Source organism: Dromiciops gliroides, chromosome 6, assembly GCF_019393635.1.
Source record: "Dromiciops gliroides isolate mDroGli1 chromosome 6, mDroGli1.pri, whole genome shotgun sequence".
Classification (NCBI taxonomy): domain Eukaryota; kingdom Metazoa; phylum Chordata; class Mammalia; order Microbiotheria; family Microbiotheriidae; genus Dromiciops; species Dromiciops gliroides.
This window is the reverse complement of record NC_057866.1, coordinates 12,292,140-12,315,221: the sequence shown is the minus strand read 5'-3', so window position 1 is coordinate 12,315,221 and position 23,082 is coordinate 12,292,140. Positions and strand designations below refer to the sequence as shown.

General features: G+C 55.2%; 3 protein-coding genes and 1 long non-coding RNA gene across 4 annotated transcripts; 2 read left to right on the top strand and 2 right to left on the bottom strand.

The window, feature by feature from the left end:
• Nucleotides 1–5,952: 5,952 nt before the first annotated feature.
• Nucleotides 5,953–17,901, top strand: TAF6L (TATA-box binding protein associated factor 6 like). The gene is given in 20 exon segments (XM_043972925.1): nucleotides 5,953–6,712; nucleotides 10,797–11,017; nucleotides 11,117–11,203; nucleotides 11,857–12,007; nucleotides 12,154–12,204; nucleotides 14,033–14,127; nucleotides 15,289–15,348; nucleotides 15,350–15,364; nucleotides 16,103–16,132; nucleotides 16,134–16,160; nucleotides 16,162–16,215; nucleotides 16,218–16,327; nucleotides 16,471–16,498; nucleotides 16,501–16,610; nucleotides 16,875–16,963; nucleotides 16,966–17,030; nucleotides 17,125–17,170; nucleotides 17,173–17,283; nucleotides 17,286–17,366; nucleotides 17,369–17,901. Coding segments are annotated over 19 exon segments (1,887 nt in total). The 5' UTR covers nucleotides 5,953–6,712; nucleotides 10,797–10,870; the 3' UTR covers nucleotides 17,899–17,901.
• LOC122732645 lies at nucleotides 12,663–14,357 on the bottom strand. The gene is made up of 3 exons (XR_006353636.1): nucleotides 14,010–14,357; nucleotides 13,078–13,221; nucleotides 12,663–12,794 (listed from the first exon to the last, which is right to left on the bottom strand). It is a non-coding gene; the product is annotated as an uncharacterized LOC122732645 (long non-coding RNA).
• Nucleotides 17,902–18,626: 725 nt separating the features above from the next.
• TMEM179B (transmembrane protein 179B) lies at nucleotides 18,627–21,442 on the top strand. Its single transcript, XM_043970646.1, has 5 exons — nucleotides 18,627–18,745; nucleotides 20,263–20,450; nucleotides 20,548–20,682; nucleotides 20,929–21,007; nucleotides 21,093–21,442. Exons 1-5 carry the CDS (start codon nucleotides 18,650–18,652, stop codon nucleotides 21,252–21,254), a joined length of 660 nt encoding a protein of 219 aa, XP_043826581.1. The 5' UTR covers nucleotides 18,627–18,649; the 3' UTR covers nucleotides 21,255–21,442.
• A 2-nt stretch (nucleotides 21,443–21,444) lies between these two features.
• TMEM223 (transmembrane protein 223) lies at nucleotides 21,445–22,616 on the bottom strand. Its single transcript, XM_043970647.1, has 2 exons — nucleotides 22,272–22,616; nucleotides 21,445–21,815 (listed from the first exon to the last, which is right to left on the bottom strand). Exons 1-2 carry the CDS (start codon nucleotides 22,588–22,590, stop codon nucleotides 21,523–21,525), a joined length of 612 nt encoding a protein of 203 aa, XP_043826582.1. The 5' UTR covers nucleotides 22,591–22,616; the 3' UTR covers nucleotides 21,445–21,522.
• Nucleotides 22,617–23,082: the final 466 nt, after the last annotated feature.

Sequence of the window (23,082 nt, the reverse complement as noted above, 5' to 3'; positions counted from 1 at the left end):
CTTGAAGACTGCTCAGCGCAATGCCCCCTGTGTCTCAGAGGATCCCGGAATGAGCCAGGTTACTATCTCCTGACACTGAGGGCATGGACACAAGGGGCAGGATGAGACTTACGTTGAGGGATGTGGCCTCAGTGGACGTTTTACTTGACTGCTTTTTTGTTAAAGAGGGGTTTGTTTTTCTTTTTCTCTTGGTCCTTAACTAGGGGGAACAGGAGGAGGAGAAAGGAGACTTAGCTATGGTGACACTAAAGGGAGAGGGCCACTGTAACATTTCTTAAAATTCACAAAAGAAAACTGAAGGATATCCAGAAGGGAGCTCAGGTCAGCTTTGAAATGAATGTGTAAAACTTAGGGTGTGCTTTTCCCACAGCTATCCTCATGGAAGAGAGAGATGGGGTTTCAGAGAAGCCACTTTTTGTTATGTATGAAAATGTACTTTACTGGTGTTCAGATTCAGAGTCAAAATTGTTAAAAGGACATTTGCTGAGGGATGGCTGTGGGTGAGGTGAGGAGAGGAATAGAGTGGGAAATTTAGATGATGTAAAAAAAGGTATTAATCATATATATACATATACTATATAATTCATATTCTCTACTATATTCTATATAATTATAATATATAATTATATAATATTTACTATATTCTATATAGCTCATACACACACACATACAAACACATTTAGACACAAATATTCAAACAGACCTTTGGGTTCTCTGCCCCCAAACCTTTCCAGCCTCCTTATATCTTACAGTGTTCTTTGATTGAGTGACCTCCTTATTGTTCATTGAGACACTCCATTTCCATTCCCTCTCAATAGTGTCTTTCCTTTGTTGGGTATTTCCTATTTATCCCGTCTACTGTTTGTACACATTTGTTTGCATCTTGTCCCCTTTCCCCTCAACTCCCCCACCCCCAATTAGAGTTTGAGCTCCTTGCAAACAGGGACTGTCTGCCTTTCTATCTCCGGGGCTTACAACAGTGCCTGGGCACACAGTAGGCAGCTTATTAGCTGACTGGAGAAGTCTCACTCAACATAGATCCTTCTCTATCCACCAGGTGCCCCAGTCTGACACTAGGAATCTGGGTCTTCTATCTTTCAAAATCCTTATGAAAAGTTCTAAAAATGCCTTTGGCCTGTAGGGTTTTACATCAAAGTTCCGACTTAAGAACAGGGTGTTTATCAAGTGGAAAGAGAAAAGTCAATTCTATTCAGTGATATTGGATGTGACAACTCCAGCCAGGCCTGCGGTGGTACCCTCTGCAGTGCCTGCTCTGCCATCATAGAGCTTCAAGGACTCACAGGATGAAATATTTCTGATCACAATGATTGGAATGGGTGACCAATTCTAACCTAAATCATGTATATAAGATGTTGATGTTCTGATTTCCTACAGTGGCAGCCAGAGTCTATTTTGCGCATTGGCTATTTTGATGACCCACCTTGTAGAGTTAAAAGCATAATAAACTTCTGGCCAAGCCGTGAGCATTACTCCATTTTAATTTATAAATCTGAGACTAGTAAGTCTTTTGCACAAGACTTTCTTCTACCCATGAATCCCTTTCCCCATGATCCTGGTGATACTCATTCCTTCCTAAACTTAATCCCTGGCTTACCCATCTCTCCTCCAGCTGCCTTTTCTCACTTGGAAGCTAGTGAATGCAGCTGAGGGACTCGGGCAACCAGACTCTCACCTGGATTCATGTTTAATTCTTTTCCGATGGACTCTTATCACACCCTCTATATAACTGGTCCAAACGTTCTCTTCTCAAATCAACAATAATAAGGCTGTGTGTCCCCGCCCTCTCAACAAGCCTCCAGTTTGATTGAGAAACTAGAAACCAAGTGCTAAGAACTTTTTCCTTATGCCACACCTGAAATGCCCTCTACATTTTTCCTCCATGCCATCCCTTCCCATCATCTCCAGGCTTTGGTCTCTCCAATCATTCCTTCCTTCCTCATATTCTTTTTCTTTTCTTTTCTTTTTTTTAAGTGAGGCAATTGGGGTTAAGTGACTTGCCCAGGGTCACACAGCTAGTAAGTGTTAAGTGTCTGAGGCCAGATTTGAACTCAGGCACTCCTGACTCCAGGGCCGGTGTTCTATCTACTGTGCCACCTAGCTGCCCCTTCCTTCCTCATATTCAATTTCTATGTATTGGCTCCTTCCCTGCTGGCCACAGGCACCCCTACACCCTTAAAATGTTTTCACTCATCAGAGCCACTCCCTCAAGGTATTGTCCCAGTGTCTCTTCCATTCGGGGCTAAACTTCTAGAAAAAGTCCTCAACCTCTTGCAATCTGGATACGTACCCCACCACTCCACTGAAAATGCTCTTTCAAAGGCCACCAACGAGAATTTTCCTTTTTAATCATAAAAGTGTTTTATTATTTTCCAGTTACATGTAAAGATAGTTTTCAACATTTGTTTTCATAAGATTTTTAGTTCCAAATTTTTCTGCCTCACTCCCTTCCCTCCCCCCTCCCCAAGACAGAAAGCAATCTGATATAGGTTATATATGTACAATCACATTAAACATATTTCTTCATCAGTCATGTTGTGAAAGAAGAATCAGAACAAAAGGGGAAAAAAAGAAAAAGAACAAAAGAACAAATCAAAAAAACCTCAAAAAAACAACCCCAAAACAAAAGTAGAAACAGTATGGTTCAATCTGTATTTAGAATCCACAGTTCTTTTTTTCTGGGTGTGGAGAACATTTCCCATTATGAGCCCTTTGGAATTGGCTTGGATCATTGTATTGCTGAGAAGAGTTAAGTCTATTACAGCTGATCATCACACAATGTTCAAAGAGAATTTTCCAAAGCTACTACATATAAGTTTAGATCAGCAAAATAGATACTTCTAGGGAGATCAAAGTGTCTCTACAAAAATATAAATGCCAGACCCAACAACAGCAAGAGAAACAAAGCTGTGAAACGATACAATCTCAGAGAAAAACTGAACAAGTCATAAATAAGCTGCCGAAGGAAAAAACTATTAGGTCGGATGACTTTACAAGTATCTCATACCTATGCTTCAGATGTTATTCTAAAAAGTGGAGACCAAAAGTCCTTTTCTAAGTCTTTTTCTGAGGCACCATGATCTTAACACCCATTCTAGCTAGAGACATGGGCAGAGGAGAACTGTAAGTAGTGAGTGTTGGGTGGCAGTGATGGGGGTGGGATAGGGGCTAGATGTCCTCACTGGCCAGTCCTCCCTGCCCTCCTGATGTAGAGTTCAAGTTCATTTAATGAAGACTGATGCAAAATTTTAAATGAATGTTAAGGGTAGGATTGAGATTGGATTCTAGTTCAATCAGGATGTCCAATAGACACCTTAAACTCAACATGTCCAAAACCAAACTCATCATCTTTCTCCCTAAACTCTCCTCCCCTCTGACCTTCTCTATTACTCTTTGTTTTTGTTTGTTTGTTTTTGTGGTGAGACAATTGGGGTTAAGTGACTTGCCCAGGGTCACACAGCTAGTAAGTGTCAATGTCTGGGACCAGGATTTGAACTCAGGTCCTCCTGAATCCAGGGCAGGTGCTCTATCCATTGCACCACCTAGCTGCCCCTGCTATTACTCTTGAGAGCAACACCCCCCTCCCAGTCCCTTGGGCTCACAAGTTAGGAGTCATCCTGGACTCCTCCCTCTCTTCCCCACCTGCCACCCCCATATCCAAGCTGTAGCCAAGGCCTGTCATTTCACCTTTGCAGCATCTCTTGTAGATTTCACCTCTGAAGAATATTTGGAACAGACTCCCTCCTTTCCTTGGACAGTCCCCACCCTGGTGCAGACCCTGGTCCCCTCACCCCTAGACTATTGCAATATGTGCTGAGGGTGGGGGGTGGGATACTGCTTGTCTTAAGTTGCTCTTCACTCCAGCTAATCCATTCAGCTACCAAAGGGATTTCCCTAAAGCCCAAATCTGACCTTATCACTCCCCTACTCAATAAAATCTAGTGGCTCCCTATCCACTTCAGGATCAGATACAAAAGGCTTTGTTTGGTCTTCAAAGCCTTTCATAACCTGCCCCTTACCTTACCTTCTTACACCTGATTCCTCCCATCTTCTCTTCAATCTTCTGATGCCAGCTTCCTGGCTGTACCACTAACAAGACCCTGCATCTCTAGCCTCCAGGTATTCCCAGTGGCTGTCCCCCAGACCTAGAACACTCTCCTTGCTCTGGCCTCTTTAGGCACAGATCAACATCTCACACCAGATACCAAAGTCAAGTCAAAATGGGTACATGATTTAGACATAAAGGGTGATGTCATAGGCAAATTAGAAAAGGAAGGAATAATTTACCTGTCAGAGCTATGGAGAGGGGAAGAATTTATGACCAAACAAGAGGTAGATGCATGCAAAATGTATCACTTAAATTGAATTAAATTAAGAAGTTTTTGCACAAACAAAACCAGTGCTACCAAGATTAGAAGGAAAGCAGAAAGCTAGGAAACAATGTTTACAGTCAGCATTTCTGATAAAAGCCTCATTTCTCAAATATATACAGAAATGAATTAATACAAGTCATTCCCCAATTGAGAAATGGTCAAAGAATATGAACAGGCAGTTTTCAGATGAAGAAATTAAACCTATCTATAGCCATATGAAAAAAAGGTTTTCAATCACTATTGATTAGAGAAATGCAAATTACAACCACTCTGAAGTGCCACCTTACACCTATCAGATTGGCTAATGGGACAGAAAAGGAAAATGATAAATGTTGGAGGTGTGGGAAAATTGGGACACTAATGCACTACTAGTGGAGTTGTGAACTGATCCAACCATTCTGTAGAACAATTGGAACTATGCCCAAAAGGCATAAAACAGTGCATACTCTTTGACCATCAATACCACTACTAGGTCTGTATCTCAACGAGATCATAAAAAAGGGAAAAGGACCCACATGTACACAAATATTTATAGCAGCTCTTTTTGGAGTGGCTAAGAATTGGAAATGGAGGGGATGCCCATCAATTCGGGGAATGGCTGAATAAGTTGTGGCATATGAATGTAATGGAATACTATTGTGCTATAAGAAATGATGAGCAGGGTGATTTCAGAAAAATCTGGAAAGACTAACATGAACTGATGCTAAGTGAAGTGAGCAGAACCAGAACATTGTACACAGTAACAACAACATTGTGTGGATAATGAATTGTGATGGATTTAGTTCTTGTCAGCAATACAGTGATCCAAGACAATTAATTCCCAAAGACTAATGATGGAAAATGCTCTCCACATCCAGTCAAAGAACCATGGAGTCTGAATGCAGATTGAAGCATACTGTTTTGTTGGTTTTTGTTGTTTCTTCTTTCTTGTGTTTTCCCCCTTTTGTTCTGATTCTTCTCTTACAACATGACTAATGTGGAAATATGTTTAATATGATTGTGATGTATAACCTATATCAGATTGCTTGCTGTCTTAGGGAGGGGGGAAAAGGGAGGAGAGGGAGAGAGAAAATTCTGGAGGTCAAAATCTTACAAAAAAGAATGTTGAAAAATATACATGTAATTGGAAAAAATACTATTTTTAAAAATCCCACTTCCTACAGGAAGCCTTCTCCAATCCTTCTTAATCCTTATCTTGCCACTGGACCCAGATGGCTCTGGAGGATAGAATGAGGTTGGTGACTTTCCACAGCCCTCCCTCACTTAATTCCAAGTTACTGCAAGTCATGACATCACTTCTCCATGTCATGGTCCTCTTTGAGAATGAAGGACAAGCAACAACCAACGTTCTGCAACATCAGTCCTACTGGGGACCCAACTAGCCAGCTGCAGTTGAACAAAGCTCCATTCCTCCTTCTTCCTTTCTTCTGTCCTTCCTCTCCTTCTCTCACTCTCTACATGGGGCAGCTGGGTAGGGTAGTGGATAAAGCACCCTGGAGTCAGGAGGACCTGAGTTCAAATCTCACCTCAGATACTTACTAGCTGTGTGACCCTTGGCAAGTCACTTAACCCAATTGCCTCAAACATCCAGGACCATCTCCAGTCGTCCTGATCTATATCTCGCCACTGGCCCCAGATGGCTCCGGAGGAGATTGGGGCTGGTGACCCTACACAGCTCCCCTTCCCTTAAACCCAATTCAGTGCCAGTCATGACATCTGTCATGGTCCCGGAGGACAAACAACATTATCGAGCCTACAGCTTGATCTCTCTATATCTGTTGGCATGTTGTCATATTTGCATGGACTGTGAGCTCCGGGAGGGCGTGAGTCCCCATCGCTTCGCACTGTGCCCGGCAGTAGTAGGCGATTCATGGGTGTTTAGCCAATTGGAGAGGCCAGCTCCTAGAGAGGGGAAAGGGGCACAAAGAGCAATGATAAAAGCAGCATCCTAAAGTGTCCATAAATGCGGGCTGAATTGAGGCTGGGGGTGGATGGACGGGTAGGTCTGCATCGCCACAGCGAGGCAAACGGAGTCGCTAGCCTCTCTGGGGAGCCCAGTAAGAAACTCCTCAGGTCAGGAGGAAAACCTCCGCGGGCTCTTTAAGGGGCTGGAGTCACGTGACACCTCCCGGTAACATGGCTCTTCCCGAAGAGGCCCTCCCCACGTGACGCAGGCCTGGGCGGGGCCTCGAAACCCTCACCGCTGATTGGTCGGAGGCGACGGAGGGCGGGGCTGGCCTCAGTGCGAGGGAATTGAGACTGGGCAAGGGAGTTGGAGCCGGAGCCGGAGCTGGAGTCGCGGCTGCCGCCGCCGCCCTCGGGTGAGTCCCGCCGCAGGCCACGCCGTGCTCACCGCGGAGCTTCCGAATTTGGTCGGGCCGGGGTCTCACCTCCCCCCTCTCACCGGCCGCCGGGGGACCACAGGCCGTGGGAGTCCTGACCTCGCCTGTCCCCGCCCCCTAACCCTGGGGTCAGAGGTTACGGTTCGGGCGCCGACGCCGTTCATAGGCTCAGCTTTAGAGTCGGGCGGGATCTCAGAGGTCATCATCATGTCCACGCCTCTTCTTTTACAGTCGGGGAAACTGAGGCCCGGGCAGTTAGGGACTGGCCCATGGAAGGGACCCCAGGGGGTGCCACAGGCCACAGAGCGCCGGGTCAGGAGTCGGGAAGAGCTGAGTTCTAATCAAGCCTCAGACCCCGGACAGCTGGGTGACCCTGACAGGTCACTTCAAACGTGCCTGCCTCCAGTTTCCCTCGCTTGTGAAATGGGATCGTTGGAGCGAGGCTCCAAGGAGCTGCCACCTGGGGTCCCACCTCTGGGAATAAACTGATAGATTCGAATCAAGACCTTCTTCTCCAGTGCCCCAGACACAGCTAGCCGGAAGCCTTCTCAGAATGATCTGGGTGTCCAGTGGACCCCAAGCTGATAGAAGTAAGGTGCTGGGGGCAGCTAGATGGCGAAGTGGTTAAAGCACTGGCCCTGATTCAGAGTACCTGAGGTCAATCCGGCCTCAGACACCTTGACACTTGCTAGCTGTGTGACCCTGGGCAAGTCACTTAACCCCCATTGCCTGCAAAAAAAAAGAAGAAGTGAGGTGCTAGAGGATGGGAGGGGGACAAGGGTGGTGGAAGGGGGTTCCCAGCCTTGGCTCAGAACCCCATAGGGACCAGGAGAAACCAGATGGAAAAGATCATGGGCTACCCATTGGCTTGGGTGCCAAAAGCCATGGAGGAACATCATCCATACATTGTTTAGTTAATTGTTCCTAGGCGGCCCCCCTCCCCCCAACAATGAACATGGCCTTGAGTGGGCCTGGGCAGTTGGGTGGCCCTACCAGGAGGCTGAGGGGGCATTCTCTATGGTCATCCAAGGGACCTCCTTGGCCACTTCATCCTGGGGGTCAGAATCCTTCCAGCCTCCCCTGATCCCTACGTGGGTCATCAGCCCTGGGGGAGCTGGCCAGGAGCCTTGGTGGGGGGGGTCACTGGGGACAGCTTGTCCAGGAAGAGTTGTCCCTGTGTCTTTTCCTGAGAAGATTTTCCACGAATGCCTAAAAGCAGACCCTCCACCAGTGCAGTCTGCGCCTCATTGGGAGCCTGTGAGAAATTAAGCCATTTTCCCTGGTTCCCTGGGGCAGTCAGTCTCCTGCGTGCTGGGCACTGTGCCAAGCACTGCTGATGTAGAAAGAGGCAAGAGACAGGGGCCCTGCCCTCAAGTTCAAGGAAAGCCCAGGGAAGGTCAGTGGTCAGCTAAGTGGCACAGTGGGTAGGGCGGAGCAGGAAGGCCCAAGTTCAAGTCCAGCTTCTACCACATAATAGCTGTGTGACCCTGGGCATGTCACTTCACCCTGTTTGCCTCAGTTTCCTCATCTGTCAAATGAACTGGAGAAGGAAATGGCCAAGCACTCCAGGGTCTCTGCCAAGAAAATCCCAACTGGGGTCACGGAGGTCAGACAAATGAAAAAACAACTGAACTAGAAAGGTCAGTAGTCAGCACATGAGAGAGAGCCTCGATCTTGGAGATGGTAGGGAGTTATTGGAGTTTACTGAGGAGGGGGTGACATGGTCAGACCCGGGCGTTAGGGAAATCCCTTTGGTGGCTGAATGGAAGATGGGCTGGAGTGGGAAGAGGCTGGAGGCAGGCGGACCCTCCCAGCAGGAGGGGACAAGGGTCTGCACCAGGGTGGGGGCTCCAGGGAGAGAAGAGGGCACGTTTGAGAGATGCTGCCAAGGTGACATCCACAGGCCACAAGCCTTGGCACCATATTGGCCATGGCAGGGTGAGCAAGGGGGGTCTGGGATGACCCTGGGTTGTGAGCCTGAGGGGCTGGGAAGAGGGCACTGTCCTCTCCAGGGACAGGAAAGGGGACTTTGGGAGAGAAACATGATCCTAGGGTGGGAGCAGAGCTGAGTGTCACAGCCCCCCTGGGCCTGATCTGGGGAGGAGACCACTGGTGTGGACATGGGACAGCAACTGCCTCAGCAGTGGGGATCCAGGGGAAGTCAGTGCTTCCAGTCAGTAGGCCCAGTGGCATAGGAGCCTTGCGAAGGCATGAGGATTTGGGGGTTGTCTATGTCCTCATTGGGGCCCCCACAGCCTGTGCCTTGGAAACACATAATCAGTGGCTCTTGGATTGAGGTGTTGATGAGCCCAGACATGTTTATACCCTGGCAGGGGAAAGATGAGAAGCGAGGCCCAGCAGTGGTGGGCATGGGGCAACTTATCTTCCTCCTTCCTCTCTGGCTCCCCCTTGACAGAAAGGCTGAACAGGAAGAGCCTGCCTTCAGTCTCCAATGGTCTTGTTGGAGGCTTGGGTCAGTTGGCCTTGAAGTGACAGAGAATGTTATTGGAAACGGGGAAAGGGCAAAGAAGCACACACAACTGTGCACAGGATTTAGGGTTGGGAAGGGCTCAGAAGTGAGACTGACTCCCTTGTTTAATTTAATTTTACTTATTTTTTTTCTTGATGTCCTTTTTTATGTCACCATATCACCCAGTATCTTTCCCCCTCCCCTCCCTGAGTTATCCCGTATAAAAGGTAGTAGTATTATTATTTTGTGTGTGTGTGAGGCAATTGGGGTTAAGTGACTTGCCCAGACTCAGTGTTAAGTGTCTGAGGCTGGATTTGAACTCAGGTCCTCCTGAATCCAGGGTCAGTGCTCTATCCACTGTGCCTAAAAGGTAGTATTTTTTTTTTTGGTGAGGCAATTGGAGTTAAGTGACTTGCCCAGGGTCACACAGCTAGTAAGTGTTAATTGTCTGAGGCCAAATTTGAACTCAGGTCCTCCTGAATCCAGGGCTGGTGCTCTATCCACTGCACCACCTAGCTGCCCCTAAAGGTAGTATTTTTAAAGACCAAAAAGAAAAGGTGGAAAAAATCAGGATAACTGAGCAAGGCATTACAGAAGTCTACTACTTAAAAACAACCTCTGTTCTGTTAAGTTGTTTCAGTTGTTTTCAACTCTATAGTGACCCCATCTGGGACTTTCTTGGCAGAGACACTGGAGGGGTTTGCCATTTCCTTCTCCAGCGCGTTTGACAGATGAGGAAACTGAGGCAAACAGGGTGAAGTGACTTGCCCAGGGTCACCCAGCTATTATGTGGCAGAGGCTGGACTTGAACTCAGGTCTTCCTGAGTTCTGGGCCTGGCACTCTATCCACTGGGCCACCTGGCTGTGCTTCTGGGCCTCACATCTTTGCAAACTCCCTAATTTTATGGGTGATGAAATTGGGACCCAGTAAAAGGAAGTTTCTGCCCAGAGTTTCATGAGTGATGATTTGCACCTAGGCCTGGTGTCCCCAGATCCAGGGCTCTTTTCACTGTAGTACACATGGTTTAATCTCATATGAAGAGGAATGTGTGGATGGCTGGAGGGCTTACTTACTGTTCTTGGAGTCAGGAAGACCTGAGTTCAAGTCCAGACTCAGCTGTTTGCTATTTTTGTGACCCTAGGCATGTCACCGTGTGCCTCAGTTTTTTGAACTGTCAAGTGGAGATAATAATAATAGCATCTACCTCTAAGGATTGCTGTGAGGATCCACTTAGCACATGGTAGGCTCTTAGCCAATGGTAGTGAAACCTAACACATAACAGACACTTAATAAATGTTTGTTCTCCCATCTCATCATAGGATTGCTGTGGGGTGCTATATAAATGATAGTTATTCACATTCCGGCAGAGAAAATGGCCCTGAATGAGCCATTAAACTCAGCTTCTAAGTCTGATTCTACTCTTAACTTCCTGTGTGACCTTTGTAATTTTCCTCACCTCTTAAATAAGGGGGTTGGGTGATCTGCCAAGACCCTCCCAGCTCTGAGATGCCCCATTCAGTGTTCTTGAGCAGGCCCATGGGCTGTACTCCTGTTCTAGAGTCCCTCCCAGCCCTAATGTTCTGTCATTCCAGACTGGAGGCAGAGGAGTCGTCCAGAGGACTGGCTGGTTTGACCCTCTCTCCTGCTGCTCCAGCATCCCAGGGCCATGTCAGAGCGAGAGGAGCGGCGCTTTGTGGAGATCCCCCGGGAGTCAGTCCGGCTCATGGCGGAGAGTGCTGGGCTGGAGCTGAGCGATGAGGTGGCGGCGCTTCTGGCAGAGGACGTCTGCTACCGGCTCAGGGAGGCCACCCAGGTACCGTCCCAGCAGGGGATGGGAGGGAGGGCCCTTTGGCTGCCATTTCCCTTCGAGGCATCCCTTTGTTGACGCTGCCTTTCTTCTGACCAACCTCAGAACAGCTCCCAGTTCATGAAGCACACCAAACGTCGGAAGCTGACGGTGGAAGATTTCAACCGTGCCCTGCGGTGGAGCAATGTGGAGGTGAGGCCGAGATGGGGCCTCGGCTTCTCTGGGCAAAGGAGACCCACCTGGGGGCAGCGGTATTTACCCTCCCTAGGCTTTTGATCCTGCATCTGTCAGAGGGGCTTAAGAATGAACCTTGCTGACAACCTCTCATAGAGTTGTATGGAACCTTAATGTGACATAGAAACAGGAATTATTATTTACTTTTATCATTATGGACTCGCAGTCATGGCCTGGTCGTGGAAAACTTCATGGAAAAGCCAGGACTTCAGCTGGGCCTTGAAGGGAGGTGGAAATTGGGGAGGGAGGCCCTCCTGGGGGGGGGCACACGGTTAGCTTTGTAGTCAGTAGATGCTCAATAAAGACCTAATGTAATAGAGAAGCTTTGGACAGAGGGACAAGTGAGAAGTGAATGAGAAAGGAATCGGCTGAAGAAGTAGGATGGTGTGTCCAAGAGCGGGGTGCAGCCCTGTCTGCCATCCCCAGACGCCCCTGACACTCCGTCCGAGAGCCCAAAGGCTGCCCCGGAGCCCCAAAGTCGGTGCTTCCCAAGGACTCTGGCATCCCTGGCTCTTCTTGCCCCTGCTCCCTCTGTTCAGGAACCGTTCTGCTCACTCCCTGAAGCACCTTGAAGGTGTGCAGAGTGTCTAACCTTGCCCTCCCCCTCCTAGGCCGTGTGTGGCTATGGTTCCCAGGAGGCCCTGCCCCTGCGCCCGGCCAGGGAAGGCGATCTCTACTTCCCTGAGGACCGAGAGGTGAACCTTGTGGAGCTGGCGTTGGCCACCAACATCCCCAAGGGGTGCCCTGAGACAGCTGTGAGAGGTGGGAGCCCCCAGGGCTGCCCAGAGCAGGGGGACGGGAGGAGGGCTGGGGTTCCTCTATCCAGGAAAGGTGGGTCAGGAGCCCATTTGGGGGGAGGTAGTGAGCAGAGCTCACGGGGTGACCGGCCTTCTTTGATCTTTCCCTAGTTCATGTTTCCTATCTGGATGGCAAAGGAAATGTGGAGCCTCAAGGATCAGGTAAGCGACAAGAATACTTTTTGTTCTTTTTGAGAATTGTAAGAAACTCTATCCACCCCCAGATAGAAGGGCTGGGCAGGATGAAATCACCTGGGGGCGAAGCAGTGGAGCCGTGTGTCCTGATGAGCCCGATCCTGCCCAGGCTTGCTTGCTGTTGTTCCGGGGCGGCACCCCCTTCCATTCTGCATGGCTCTTTTGCAGCATGTGTTTCCTGTGTCTGGTCTGTGTTTCTACCCTTCTTGGTTCTGCTTCTGAGCCCAAGCAGGGTAAGCCGTTCAAATACTTGATGGCGTCTCTCTGGTCGTCCCAATGCCCTTCCTGGGCTTGACCCCCGGGCACCCAGCTGTTGTCTGGCGAGCAAATCTGGGGGACTGTGGTCCCAGATCCCTCTCATTCGAGGCCCCCCCCAGGCCCTCTCAAGGATGACAGCTGTCTGGCCCCACCCCTACCCCCACCCCCCCAATCTCTGCACTGGCCATTAGTGGAGGCCCTACTGCAGGAATCTCATGTGAAGCTCATCTCCTTCAGACCCGTGGTATTCACCGGGTGTCATCCGCAAGCTGGCTGAGCACGCCATCTATACCTGTTATCTGAGGCAAGAGAACAGTGTCAGGGAGCATAAGGCTGGACACAGATCCCTGCAGCCGTCCACTCTAGACCCCCTGCTGTTTTGGCATGGAGCCCTTCCTGACTCTTCTAGTTCATGCAGTAATCATCCAGCCCCCAACTCTCCGACTTCTGGTTAGTAAACATTCATTAAGCACCTACTGTGTGCTACGCTCTAAGTGCTGGGCATACAATGGCAGGCAAAAACAGTCCCTGCCCTCCAGGAGCACATAGGCTAATGCCTTGCCAGCCTCTCGATGACCTCACCTGCCAGTTCAGTGGCCTTGGCCAAACGCAGAATGAGGTGCTTTAGTAGACGCTGTGCCTGATGAGGCTTCGCTGGCTCGCAGGTATCTCCACTTCCCTTTTAGGGTCCACTCAGTTGTTCAGGCACCCCGGAAATAGGTTCGTCTGGGCCAGATGACATGAATTTGTGCAGGGATCCAGGTGCTCCCCCTTCCCCCTCATCCATACCTTACGTTGTGGCTTCGGCTGCATGGAGCCATTTTTGCTCTCATTCATTTGCATTCTCAGGCAAAGGGGCCATCTCCTTGGCAGAGGAGCAGCTCTGTGCTCAGCCTAACCCTTCTCTGAGATTTCTCTTCCTTCTCCTGATAGAACTTTAAACATTCCCACTTCCTTTGCCCCAAGAATGGGAGTGGGCTGATGACAGAGCCTGCATCCTCTTGCTTGGCAGGGGATGACATGCCCGAGGGACACCGGGAGCCAGATTTTCACATGGCCAACAATGTGACTTGCTTTTCACCTGACCAACTTACACGGGCGTAATTTTGCTGGGGGGAGGTGGGAGACAGCCAGGAGGAATAGGTGTCTGGTTGTTAGTGAGGTTAAGGAAGAAAGGAGAGAGCGCCACACACACACGCACGCACGCACGCACACGCATGCACCCCAGTGGAAGTCGGGGAAGGGCTCACAGCCTTGGTGCCACGATGTTACATGTAATGCCTCATGTATCCTAGAGTCTGTTCCTATGGGATCTTCTCTTAAAGCAAACACATCCTTACTGTCCTTGGCTTTCCTTAATGCCCCCTACGGTGCCTGGGCCCTTCTTGCAGCTGGTCCCCCTCTCCTTGTCTGTCCCCAATTTCTGTGGTTCACAGGAGAGCCTCCCAAGGACACTGGGGGGCATGATGGAGTGTACCCAAGGAATTCTCATGGCCTTTGCTCATCATTCTTACCGTTCCTGTCGATTTCCTTGCAGTGCCCAGTGCCGTCTCCTCACTCACCGATGACCTGCTCAAGTACTACCAGCAAGTGACCCGGGCTGTGCTAGGGGATGACCCACAGCTCATGAAGGTCAGGGCTGCCAGACTCCTCCAGGTTTTCCTTTCGGTACTCCTTGTCTCCTGACCCAGGAGCCCCGCATGGGCTACCCAGGTCCTGTATAAAGCTTCCCAAGGTTTGTTTTCCTAAGCCTTGACAAGCCCCGGCTGGACAATAGGCGTGTTCCTCCCTCCATCCTGCAGGACATTTTGCGGCTTCCCCCAGGGTTTCACCCTAACCCCCGTTCTGGGATGGGAACAAGATCAATGCTTCACTCCTTGAGGGATCCAGACTGTGCAGCCTTCCATTCAAAGCCTTCAGCCTCCTCCGGTCTCTGCCACTTTATTTGGGCTACTCTCTTAATTCCCAAGATGCCCTTTTTCTGTGTAGCCCTAGGGATCATGGGCATGAATTTAGGGTCATTGTCACCAGAACAGAGGAGGAGGAGGAGAGGCTTCAGTGCCTGTCCACAGGCCAGGCCGGCCAGCATGCCCAGCTTCCTTCCCTTGGTGACCTGCTGCCCACACCTGCTTCCCAGGGCCTGCAGCTTCCTGGGTCATGGCTGGAGCTGCCAGTATAGGACCTAGTCTTACCCCCAAGAGTCCCAGGGCGTGGAGGTGGGGAAACTGAGGCAAGACAACAGAGTAATGGCCTGCGTGCTGGGGCAAGTTTTGTCGAGCTTGTTTCTGTGCCTCTCTTCCATTTCTGTGGCCCATTTAACAGATCTGGAAGTGGAGACTTGCCCACAGTAACCCAACCGCTGAGTGTTGTAGCTTTCCTGGTCACCTCCAGTGGGGGCCTTCGCTGGAGCAGAGTGCCGCAGGCCTCTCAGACCAGGACTGGAGGAGGGTTCCCTTTAGACTGGAGGGGTGTTCTCAGGATTCTCCTCACTCCTCCCCCCCCCCCCGAAAAGGGCTCAGATGGTGTTTCCTTTAACTTGTGTCAGTGGCCGGGGTGGGTTCTGAGGAAGGCCCGATGGGCGTGCCAGGGGCTGCATCCAAACTCAGCACTAGATGTCCTGGCTCGGAAGGCCTCGGGCAGGGGCCTCTGGGCCTTGGCTTTCTTACTGGTGTGATGGGTGCCCCAGGACTCTGCAGGCCTTCGGGGGCTGGGGCCTCCATTTTGATGTTGCCATTGGAGTTTGAGGCTTTGGCCCCGTGGGGCTCATACGTTCGCCGTGTCCTGCTCTTGCAGGTGGCACTTCAGGACCTGCAGACAAACTCCAAGATCGCAGCCCTACTGCCCTACTTCGTGTAATGTCGTCAGTGGGGTGAGTGACGGAGGGAGGGCTCAGGAGGCCATGAGCTGTATGTGGGGCAGTAGGGATATGACCTGTCGAAGGTAAGATGGGAGAAGGGGGGAGAGCTGGGGAGGGGAGAGTGTGAGCTCAGGGGCAGAGCCCATCACAGGACTTCTTCAGTGGGGGTGACCTTGCCCTGAAGCAGACCACCCCCCTCCTCCATGACTCGGTGGTCAGCTTTCAAGTGTTGCCACCTTCACTCTGTGGCCATCTCTGGACTCAGCTGGGCTGCTCTTTGAATGTTGGCTGCCCAGCTGTTGCCGAACTCATCCTCGAAGCCTTTTCAGTCTGCTTGGACCTGCTGGCCAAGGCCCTGGGTCACCTCTGGGCAGCTCAGATGGGGGACAGGCTTTACAGGGTTCATAGCTGCCTGAGATCACCTCCAGGTAGGGTGTGACAGTGCTGATGCAGAATTCATTGGAGAGGGAAGAGGCAGAGCCTTGAGTCCCAACACTGTTTTTGGTCCTTCTGTCCCCCTGAACAAGTCACTTCCCTTGGGCCTCAGCTTCCTTGTCCTGAAAGGGAGGAGTTTGGGCTTCCAGGTCTCTTTTCCCTCTGGCCTTGTAATCCCGTGACACCACCTCATGGACAAGTCCTTGGATCTTCCCAGAGAGCCTAGCACCAAGCAGAATGGGTGCCAGAGCCCTTGATGAGCTGGGGAGAGAGCCGTGGTCACCCTCTTCTGCTTTCTGCTTCCTCTCCTTCCAGGTGAAGTCAGTGAGCCATGACCTAGAACAGGCTGCACCGGCTGCTGCAGGTGGCACGCAGGCCTCCTCCGCAACCCTCACCTGTGTCTGGGGCCCTACGTCCGATCCCTGGTTGGGGCAGCGTCCTCTATTGTGTCCTGGAGCCACTGGCTGCCTCCATCAACCCCCTGAATGACCACTGGACGCTGCGTGATGGTGCTGCCCTCCTGCTCAGCCACATCTTTTGGTAGGGGCCCTGGAGCAGCGTGGATGGGGGGCCCTGTGGCCTAGCCAGGTGGTCTCATCTCAGTTCAGCGCTGGAGAAATGGGAGCCCTCCCCACCATACTTCCTGCTAATGACAATTTCCCTTCCCATCCTGTCTCCGATAGGACCCATGGGGACCTGGTGAATGGCTTGTCCACAGCAGATCCTGCTGTCGGCTGCAGAAAGTGCTGGCGGACCCCGTGCGGCCTCTGTGCTCCCACTATGGGGCTGTGGTGGGGCTGCATGCCCTGGGTTGGAAGGTGAGGTCAGGGTCAGAGCCCATCGGCCCTTGAGCCCAGCCCCCCCAGCTCCCAGCCGGGCAGGCCCTGGGTCCGCCCCGGGATTGGGGAGGTGCTGTCTCCTGGGAAGGAGAGAGCCCCTCTTGTCTTTTACTTGATCTCCGCAGGTTGGAGGACACCGGGACCCTTTCTGGCTCCCAGTAAACTCCCCTACACGGGGTGCGGGCGGTGGAGGCTGGGGCCAAGATGGGCGCTGCAGGGCTGAGGACTGACCGGGGCTCCCTCCGCAGGCCTGTGGAGCGGGTCCTGTACCCGCACCTCTCCACCTACTGGGCCAACCTGCAGGCTGTGCTGGACGATTACTCCGTGTCCAACGCTCAGTGAAGGCAGATGGACACAAAGTGTACGGGCCATCCTGTGAGTGACTGGGTCAGGGCTGGGGGGCTGTGGGGAGGGGAGCTTAGCCCAAGGAGGGGAGACCTGGGGGTGGGCCCCTCCGGTGGGCCCCCTCCCACGCCCTGCCTCCCCCTGCCCCCGCAGGTGGCCGTGGAGCGGCTCCTCAAGATGAAGGCGCAGGCCGCTGAGCCGGGCCGGGGTCCGGCAGCTGCCGGCGCCCCGAAGACCTGCCCTGGACTGGCCTCCTCCTAAACGAGTCGCCCCCCGGGGGCGCCGGGGAGCCGGGCTACGGGCCGGGGGTGCCCTGGCTCCGGGGACCCCTGGGCTGGGAAGCCCGGCTCCTCCCGTGCCCCTCGGGGACACCTATCGGGAGCTGTACGCCTTCTTCGGGACAGCCTGGCCACGCGCTTCGGCACCGGGCAGCCCGCGCCCTCGGCCGCCCGGCCCCCCGGGGCCAAGAAGGAGCCGGCAGCCGTGGCCGACGCCGTGCGCAAGATGCCCCAGCTGACGGCCAGCGCCACGGTCAGCCCCCGGGACGAGGAGAGCCCACGCGGGGCGGCCCCGGGCGGCCCGGCCAACGCCCCGGCCCCGCCCCCCGCCGCGGCCGAGAGCCGGCCCCTGCCCCGCGTGCACCGGCCCCGGGGGGCGCCCCGGCAGCAGGGCCTGTGCGCGGGGGCCCGTGACGTCTTCCAGAAGAGCCGCTTCGCGCCCCGGGGCGCCCCGCACTTCCGCTTCATCATCGCCGGGGCGGCAGGCGGGCCGCCGGTGCCGCGGCGCCTCTTCCAGACGGCCTTCCCGCCGCCGCAGGGCCCCAGCCCGGCCTCCCGCTACGCCCAGAAGCTGCCCATGATCGGCCGCACGGCGCGGCCGGCGCGCCGCTGGCTCCTGTCGGACTACTCGCTCTACCTCCCTCTGTGAGGGGCGGGCCCTCGTCGACTCAGGAACTGCGAAGGGGCGGGGCAAGGAGGGGGGGACGGACGAGCCCCCGCCCCAGGCTCCGCCCTGGAGCCGCCCCCTCGTCGACTCCGGGACTCGCTCGGCCTCGAGGGGCGGGGAAATGGCACTGAGGCTCCGCCCACCGGCGCAGGCTTCTCGCCCATTCTACTATACTTGCTCTACCTCCTGCTGTGAGGGGGCGGGGAGAGCGAGTAGACGAGCGGGCGCCTGCCCCAGAGGCCTCGCCCCTTCAGGCCCCTCTTGGACTCTTTGTACCTCCCCCTTTGAGGCGGGGTGGATCGAGCCCCCGGATCCGGGCCCCGCCCACCCACCGCCTAGACCCGAGTGTGTAATAGAGGCCGGGCCAAACGCCCCCCCCACCCCGCCGGCTCTAGGCATCCATCGAAGGACCCTTCAGCCTCCTGCCCTGGACATGTCTCGCCATCCGAGGCTCTGGGCAGGGGAAACCTCGGATGAGCCACTAACTGGAGATGGGCCTGGCTTCTATTTCCACACGTGTAAGCTGAGGGGGTGGGGGAAGTTGGGGCGGAACCTCCTGAACGGCTCCTCCCTTTCTAGAGCCGGAGGGGCGGGGCGGGGCCGTATGTAAATAAATGTTTACCGGAAGCCAATGCGGCGGATGGCGCGATGACGTAGAGGTGCGTGCTAGGGGGCGGGCGGTTGGACTTGTGAAAGCGCGGGGTGGGCGTGGGCTGGGCCGGGTGGGGCGGCCATGGCGCTCCCCAGGCTGCACAGCGCCGAGCTCGTGCTCTTCGCCGCCGCCTTCCTGGCCGGGGCCGTGGTGGCCGCTGCAGTCTTCCGGACGCAGGTGGGGGCTGTGGGGGTGGGGCCCTCAGTTTCCCCACTGGACAGTGAAGGGGTGGGTGGACTCCCTGGACTCAAGTCACTTCCCTCCCCTGGGCCTCAGTTTCCCCCTCTGGACCGTGGGAAGCTTGGACCACGACTGGGTCCCCAGCCGTGCGAATACTGAGCCCCTTGAAGTAGTCACATGTATTCAAAGTCTCGGTTGTGCTTCTATAAGTAAATACGGTCATCGGTTCTGGTCCAGGGGGCTTGTCGGGTCTGAACTAGGTGACCCCTGTGGGGGCCGGGGTTGTTGGGGCCACGTGCTGTGAAGGGCTGGCTTGGGAGCGATCTTGGCTCGCCTTTTCCCCCACTCGGGGAGCTGCCTCCCCCTTCCCTCCCTTCTTTCCCCTCGGTTCTCAGGCTCGGGCCCCGGGAAGCAGCACCTGCTTCGTTTCCTGCTTCTCCTCCTGAGCCCGTCGGGGCTTCTTAAACTTCTTTTCTTTTGGCGGGGCAATGAGATTAAGTGACTTGCCAGGGTTACACAGCTAGTAAGTGTCAAGTGTCTGAGTCCGGATTTGAATTCAGTTCCTCCTGAATCCGGGGCCGGTGCTTTATCCACTGCGCCACCTCACTGCCCCCGCTTCTTAAACTTCTAACACCCGAGACTCCTTTTTGGCCAAGACCCTGAGCTCCGGTATATACAGTAGATATGCAGAAAGTTTTACTTGTGGCCGAGTTTTTCACGACCCACCCACGGGACTCTGTTTAAGCGGCGGGGTCCTAAGGAAGTCCTTAGCCTATTGCTCTTCCCACCCGAGTCACGGATCACAGGAAGACACTGGGACCCATACCCCGTGTGGTCCTTGCTGCTTTCCCACCGGATTGGAGGCGGGAGCTGTTTGGGGGGAACGCCAGCGCATCACCCCCACTCCCGCAGAACCATCCCCCGTCCCCTTTAACAAAGAAAAAGCAGGGGGAGTGGGGCAGATGTCACCCCGGCTGGAGTCTGCACCTGTCACCTGTCGCTCCGAACCTGTGACTGTGCCCGCCCCCCATCCTCCTCCCGCTTGCGAGGTCCCGCTCCAGGCCGGGGCCGGGGTGCCGTCATTCTCCCGCCGGTAGTCCCGGGACCCATGTGGCTTCCACCTCGGTTACCGGCGCCGGGGCCACACTGCCAGGAATCTCCCCGGGGGCTTAGTCTCAGCAGTGTTGGGGGTGTGTCCAGTTTGGAGAGCTGGGAGACGGGCACCCCCAGGCCTCATTTAGAAAGATGGGCGCGGAAGCCCTTCCTTCCTGGAATGTCCCTGACCTAGGCACTGCCCAGTGAGAACATTTCCGCAGCCGGCCCCTTCCAGGTCTTGGAGTCCCGGCAGCTGGGACCAGGTTAGAGCGTTGTGCAGGGCCCCTCCTCGGGAGGGGGCACAAGTGGGATCTGAGGCTGGGTCTTGGCCGGCTCTGCCCTTTTCCCTCCTGATAACCTCGTTCCTCAGCTCATTTCCGAGCCCTCGGCCAGCCCTGCGAACCTGCCTCTCCCCGCAGGGCACTTTCAACGGCCAGTGCCCCGTCTACGGCACCACCAGCTGGAACCACTCGGCACTCTCCTTGTCCAGCTCCTCGGCCCCCTCCCTCTGCTACTTCGTGGCGGGGGTCTCGGGCCTCCTGGCCCTCTACGGCCTCCTGGTGGTGTTCTACTGGACCTACAGCAGCTGCCTTGAAGACTCCCACAGGTGCCTGCCGAGATGTGTTTGGGGCTGGGGGCATCTCCCGCCTGGGGGAGGGAGAGCGGGAGTGCTGAATTCCTTCTTGCCGCCCCTTCCCCTGCAGAAGTCCCCTGGGCCTCCGAGTCTCTCTGGGCTTGTCAGCTGCAGCTGCCTTCCTAGTGCTTGTGTCGTCCTGCATCCTTCGATTTGGCACCAAGTCTCTGTGTGCCTCCATAATGCACTTAAAAATTGTGGACTGGTAATGGGCATTGGGTAGGAAGGGAAGGAGGGAGGGAGGATGGAAACAGCACCGCCCTGGGAGAAGACCTGGGTGGGGACCCTCCCCTGTAAAATGCAGCCCACCAGTTCTGATCTGGCCCCAGGCAATCCGAGGGCACATCCACATGAGTGGGGGGCGGGGGTGGCCCTTCTTCACCCCAGTGAAATCCCAGGCCTGGGGAACCCCCAGCTTTGCTCATTCAGCCTCTCTCCCTTGGCCGTGCAGCTGCTCCGATGCCCAGAAACTTCGCTGGGAGCCTCCCAGACCGGGCCTGCACTTCTACTCCACCCTGTACACTGCAGAAGTAAGGACCCCCAGGGGATTTGGGGAGAGCTGGAGGGAGGATGGCAGGCCGCAGGTGGCCCATCCTCTTCTGCCCTCTCCTACAGGCTTCCTCCTGGGTGAGCCTGGTGTTCTGGTGCCTGCTTCTGGCCTTGCAGCTGCTGCAGTGGAAACGGGAAGCCCCCCCATACCGGCCCCTGGAGCGAGGGGACCCAGAGTGGAGCTCAGAAACAGATGCCCTCTTTGGGGCCCGCCCATCCCGCCCCTGAAGAACTGGGGTTTGAAGCCTCCTAGCCAAAGACTGGATGCCCAAGCGCCTGTGACTGGAAGCCCCAACCCTGCAGTTTCGGGGATTCCCCTGGTGCCACCTCCACCAGCCCATCCCTTCCTGCCGGAACATTGCAGCCTTTCGCCTTCCAAGTGACTTTCTCTGTTGAATGAAAACAAAGGGATCTCCTGTGGGCTTTCCCGTCTCTTTATTTGTTACGAGGTCTCCAGAGGGGAAAAGGGGGCCGGGGTTCGCAGGCTCCCCGGGGCTCACAGGCTCCTGTAGGCTCCCACCGTCATGTCGAACAGCCTCAGGTTGGGGAAGTTTCCTGCTTTATCCAAGAGGAAATAGAAGCGGTGGCCTTTGACTTTGAGAGGCAGCACAGCGGGCACCTCCCCTCGGTGGGCCAGGCAGGACACCTGGCGCAGGGGCACGGTGAGCTGGGCGCCCAGGCCAAAGGGGGCGTGAGTGGTCAGCGTCACCTGCTGCCCCCCTTTCCGGAGCAGCACGGAGCGCACGGAGCGCCGGGAGAAGAGCAGCCCGGCCGAGAGCACTAGCAAGCCTGGGGGAGGATAGAGCGGGGACCCCGTGAGGGAGGGCCCCCGGAGGACACGCACCCGGCGACTGCCGGGCTTCTTGTGCCCCGCAGACCATCGGCCCGGGAGCACCTATTAAGCGCCTGCTGTGTGCCGCGCTCCAGGCTAAACCACCTCGAGAGACCCCAAGAAAACGCAGGTGCTGCAAGTGGGCAGCACTGGGAGGGGGCGCCCAGTCTGCAGCCGGGACGCGAGGTCCACGGAGCCCCCCGGAGTTTGTTGGGGAAGGGGGGGAGATGGCTCTGGAGGACTCTTTAAGGAAAGTTCTCGTTTAAGCCCAAGCCCCTGCCCCCTGGGGCAGACCCGCCGCTGGGCGGGGGGGGGGGGCGAACGGGAAATGCCTCCGGCCAGTCAGGCCACCCTCGCCCATCGCCAGCTCCCCCACCCTCAGGCGGGGCCCCCCGCCCCAAGTCCCGGCTCACCCACAGAGGCGCAGCCAGCCGCCAGTCCGTAGCGCCAGAGCGCCGAGCCGGGGCTGGGGCGGCGCCCAGGGCCTTGAACGCCGCCCTCGGCCTCGGGTCCCTGAACCCCGCCCCCGGGCCCTGCTAAGGCGGCCGCGGCCAGCGACGTCCAGAAGACGCCCTGGCCGGCGCAGAAGAGGCCCAGGAAGGCGAAGAAGCGGCCGCGCTCGTGCTCGAAGAGCAGCACATCCCGCGCCGGGGCCGCCTCGTGCAGCGCGGCTCGGGCCCAGGCGGCCCCGGGCGGCCCCAGGCGCCGCACGCGCCCCGCCACCCCCGCCATGGCCCGCACCGCCTTCGGGGCGGGACTTCCGGGCCGGAGGGGGCGGGGAAAGCTGGGGCGGGACTTCCGGCCAGCGTCCGGGCCGGTCCTTCGGCGGCGTAGTCCCCGCCCCTCGCCCCGGATCCGGGGGCCGCATCGAGCCGGTTCCTGCGCCGGCGCCGTGCTCGGCTCTGAACGGGGCGTCCCCGCCCGCAGGGAGGCGGGAGCGAGGCCTCGCAGGACTCTGTTGTGCGAGCCTCCGGATCCGCCGCCTGCCTCAGTTTCTCCATCTGTAAGATGCGGGCGATGATAATCAGATGAGATCATATTGCACAGTGCCGGGCACACAGTAGGAGTCCATCAATGAACACCAAGTGCCTCCTATGTCCAGAGGCCGAAGGTGGCCCCTTTGGGCAGAGCTTAAATTGGGAGTAAATAGGTGGCCACTCATGGGGGGCGGGGGGAGTGGCTGCTGGGACTTCAAGGCAGGTCGGCAGTTGGAGGGAGTAGGGG

What these genes read in the sequence shown, in the direction of transcription:
- TMEM179B (XM_043970646.1), top strand. Translation starts at nt 18,650, where the DNA reads ATGGCGCTCCCCAGGCTGCACAGCGCCGAGCTCGTGCTCTTCGCCGCC. An exon ending in TGCCTTGAAGACTCCCACAG is followed by an intron (nt 20,451 to 20,547) that starts GTGCCTGCCGAG and finishes CTTCCCCTGCAG; the next exon opens with AAGTCCCCTGGGCCTCCGAG. An exon ending in CCACCCTGTACACTGCAGAA is followed by an intron (nt 21,008 to 21,092) that starts GTAAGGACCCCC and finishes CCTCTCCTACAG; the next exon opens with GCTTCCTCCTGGGTGAGCCT.
- TMEM223 (XM_043970647.1), bottom strand. Translation starts at nt 22,590, where the DNA reads ATGGCGGGGGTGGCGGGGCGCGTGCGGCGCCTGGGGCCGCCCGGGGCC. An exon ending in GGCTGGCTGCGCCTCTGTGG is followed by an intron (nt 21,816 to 22,271) that starts GTGAGCCGGGAC and finishes ATCCTCCCCCAG; the next exon opens with GCTTGCTAGTGCTCTCGGCC.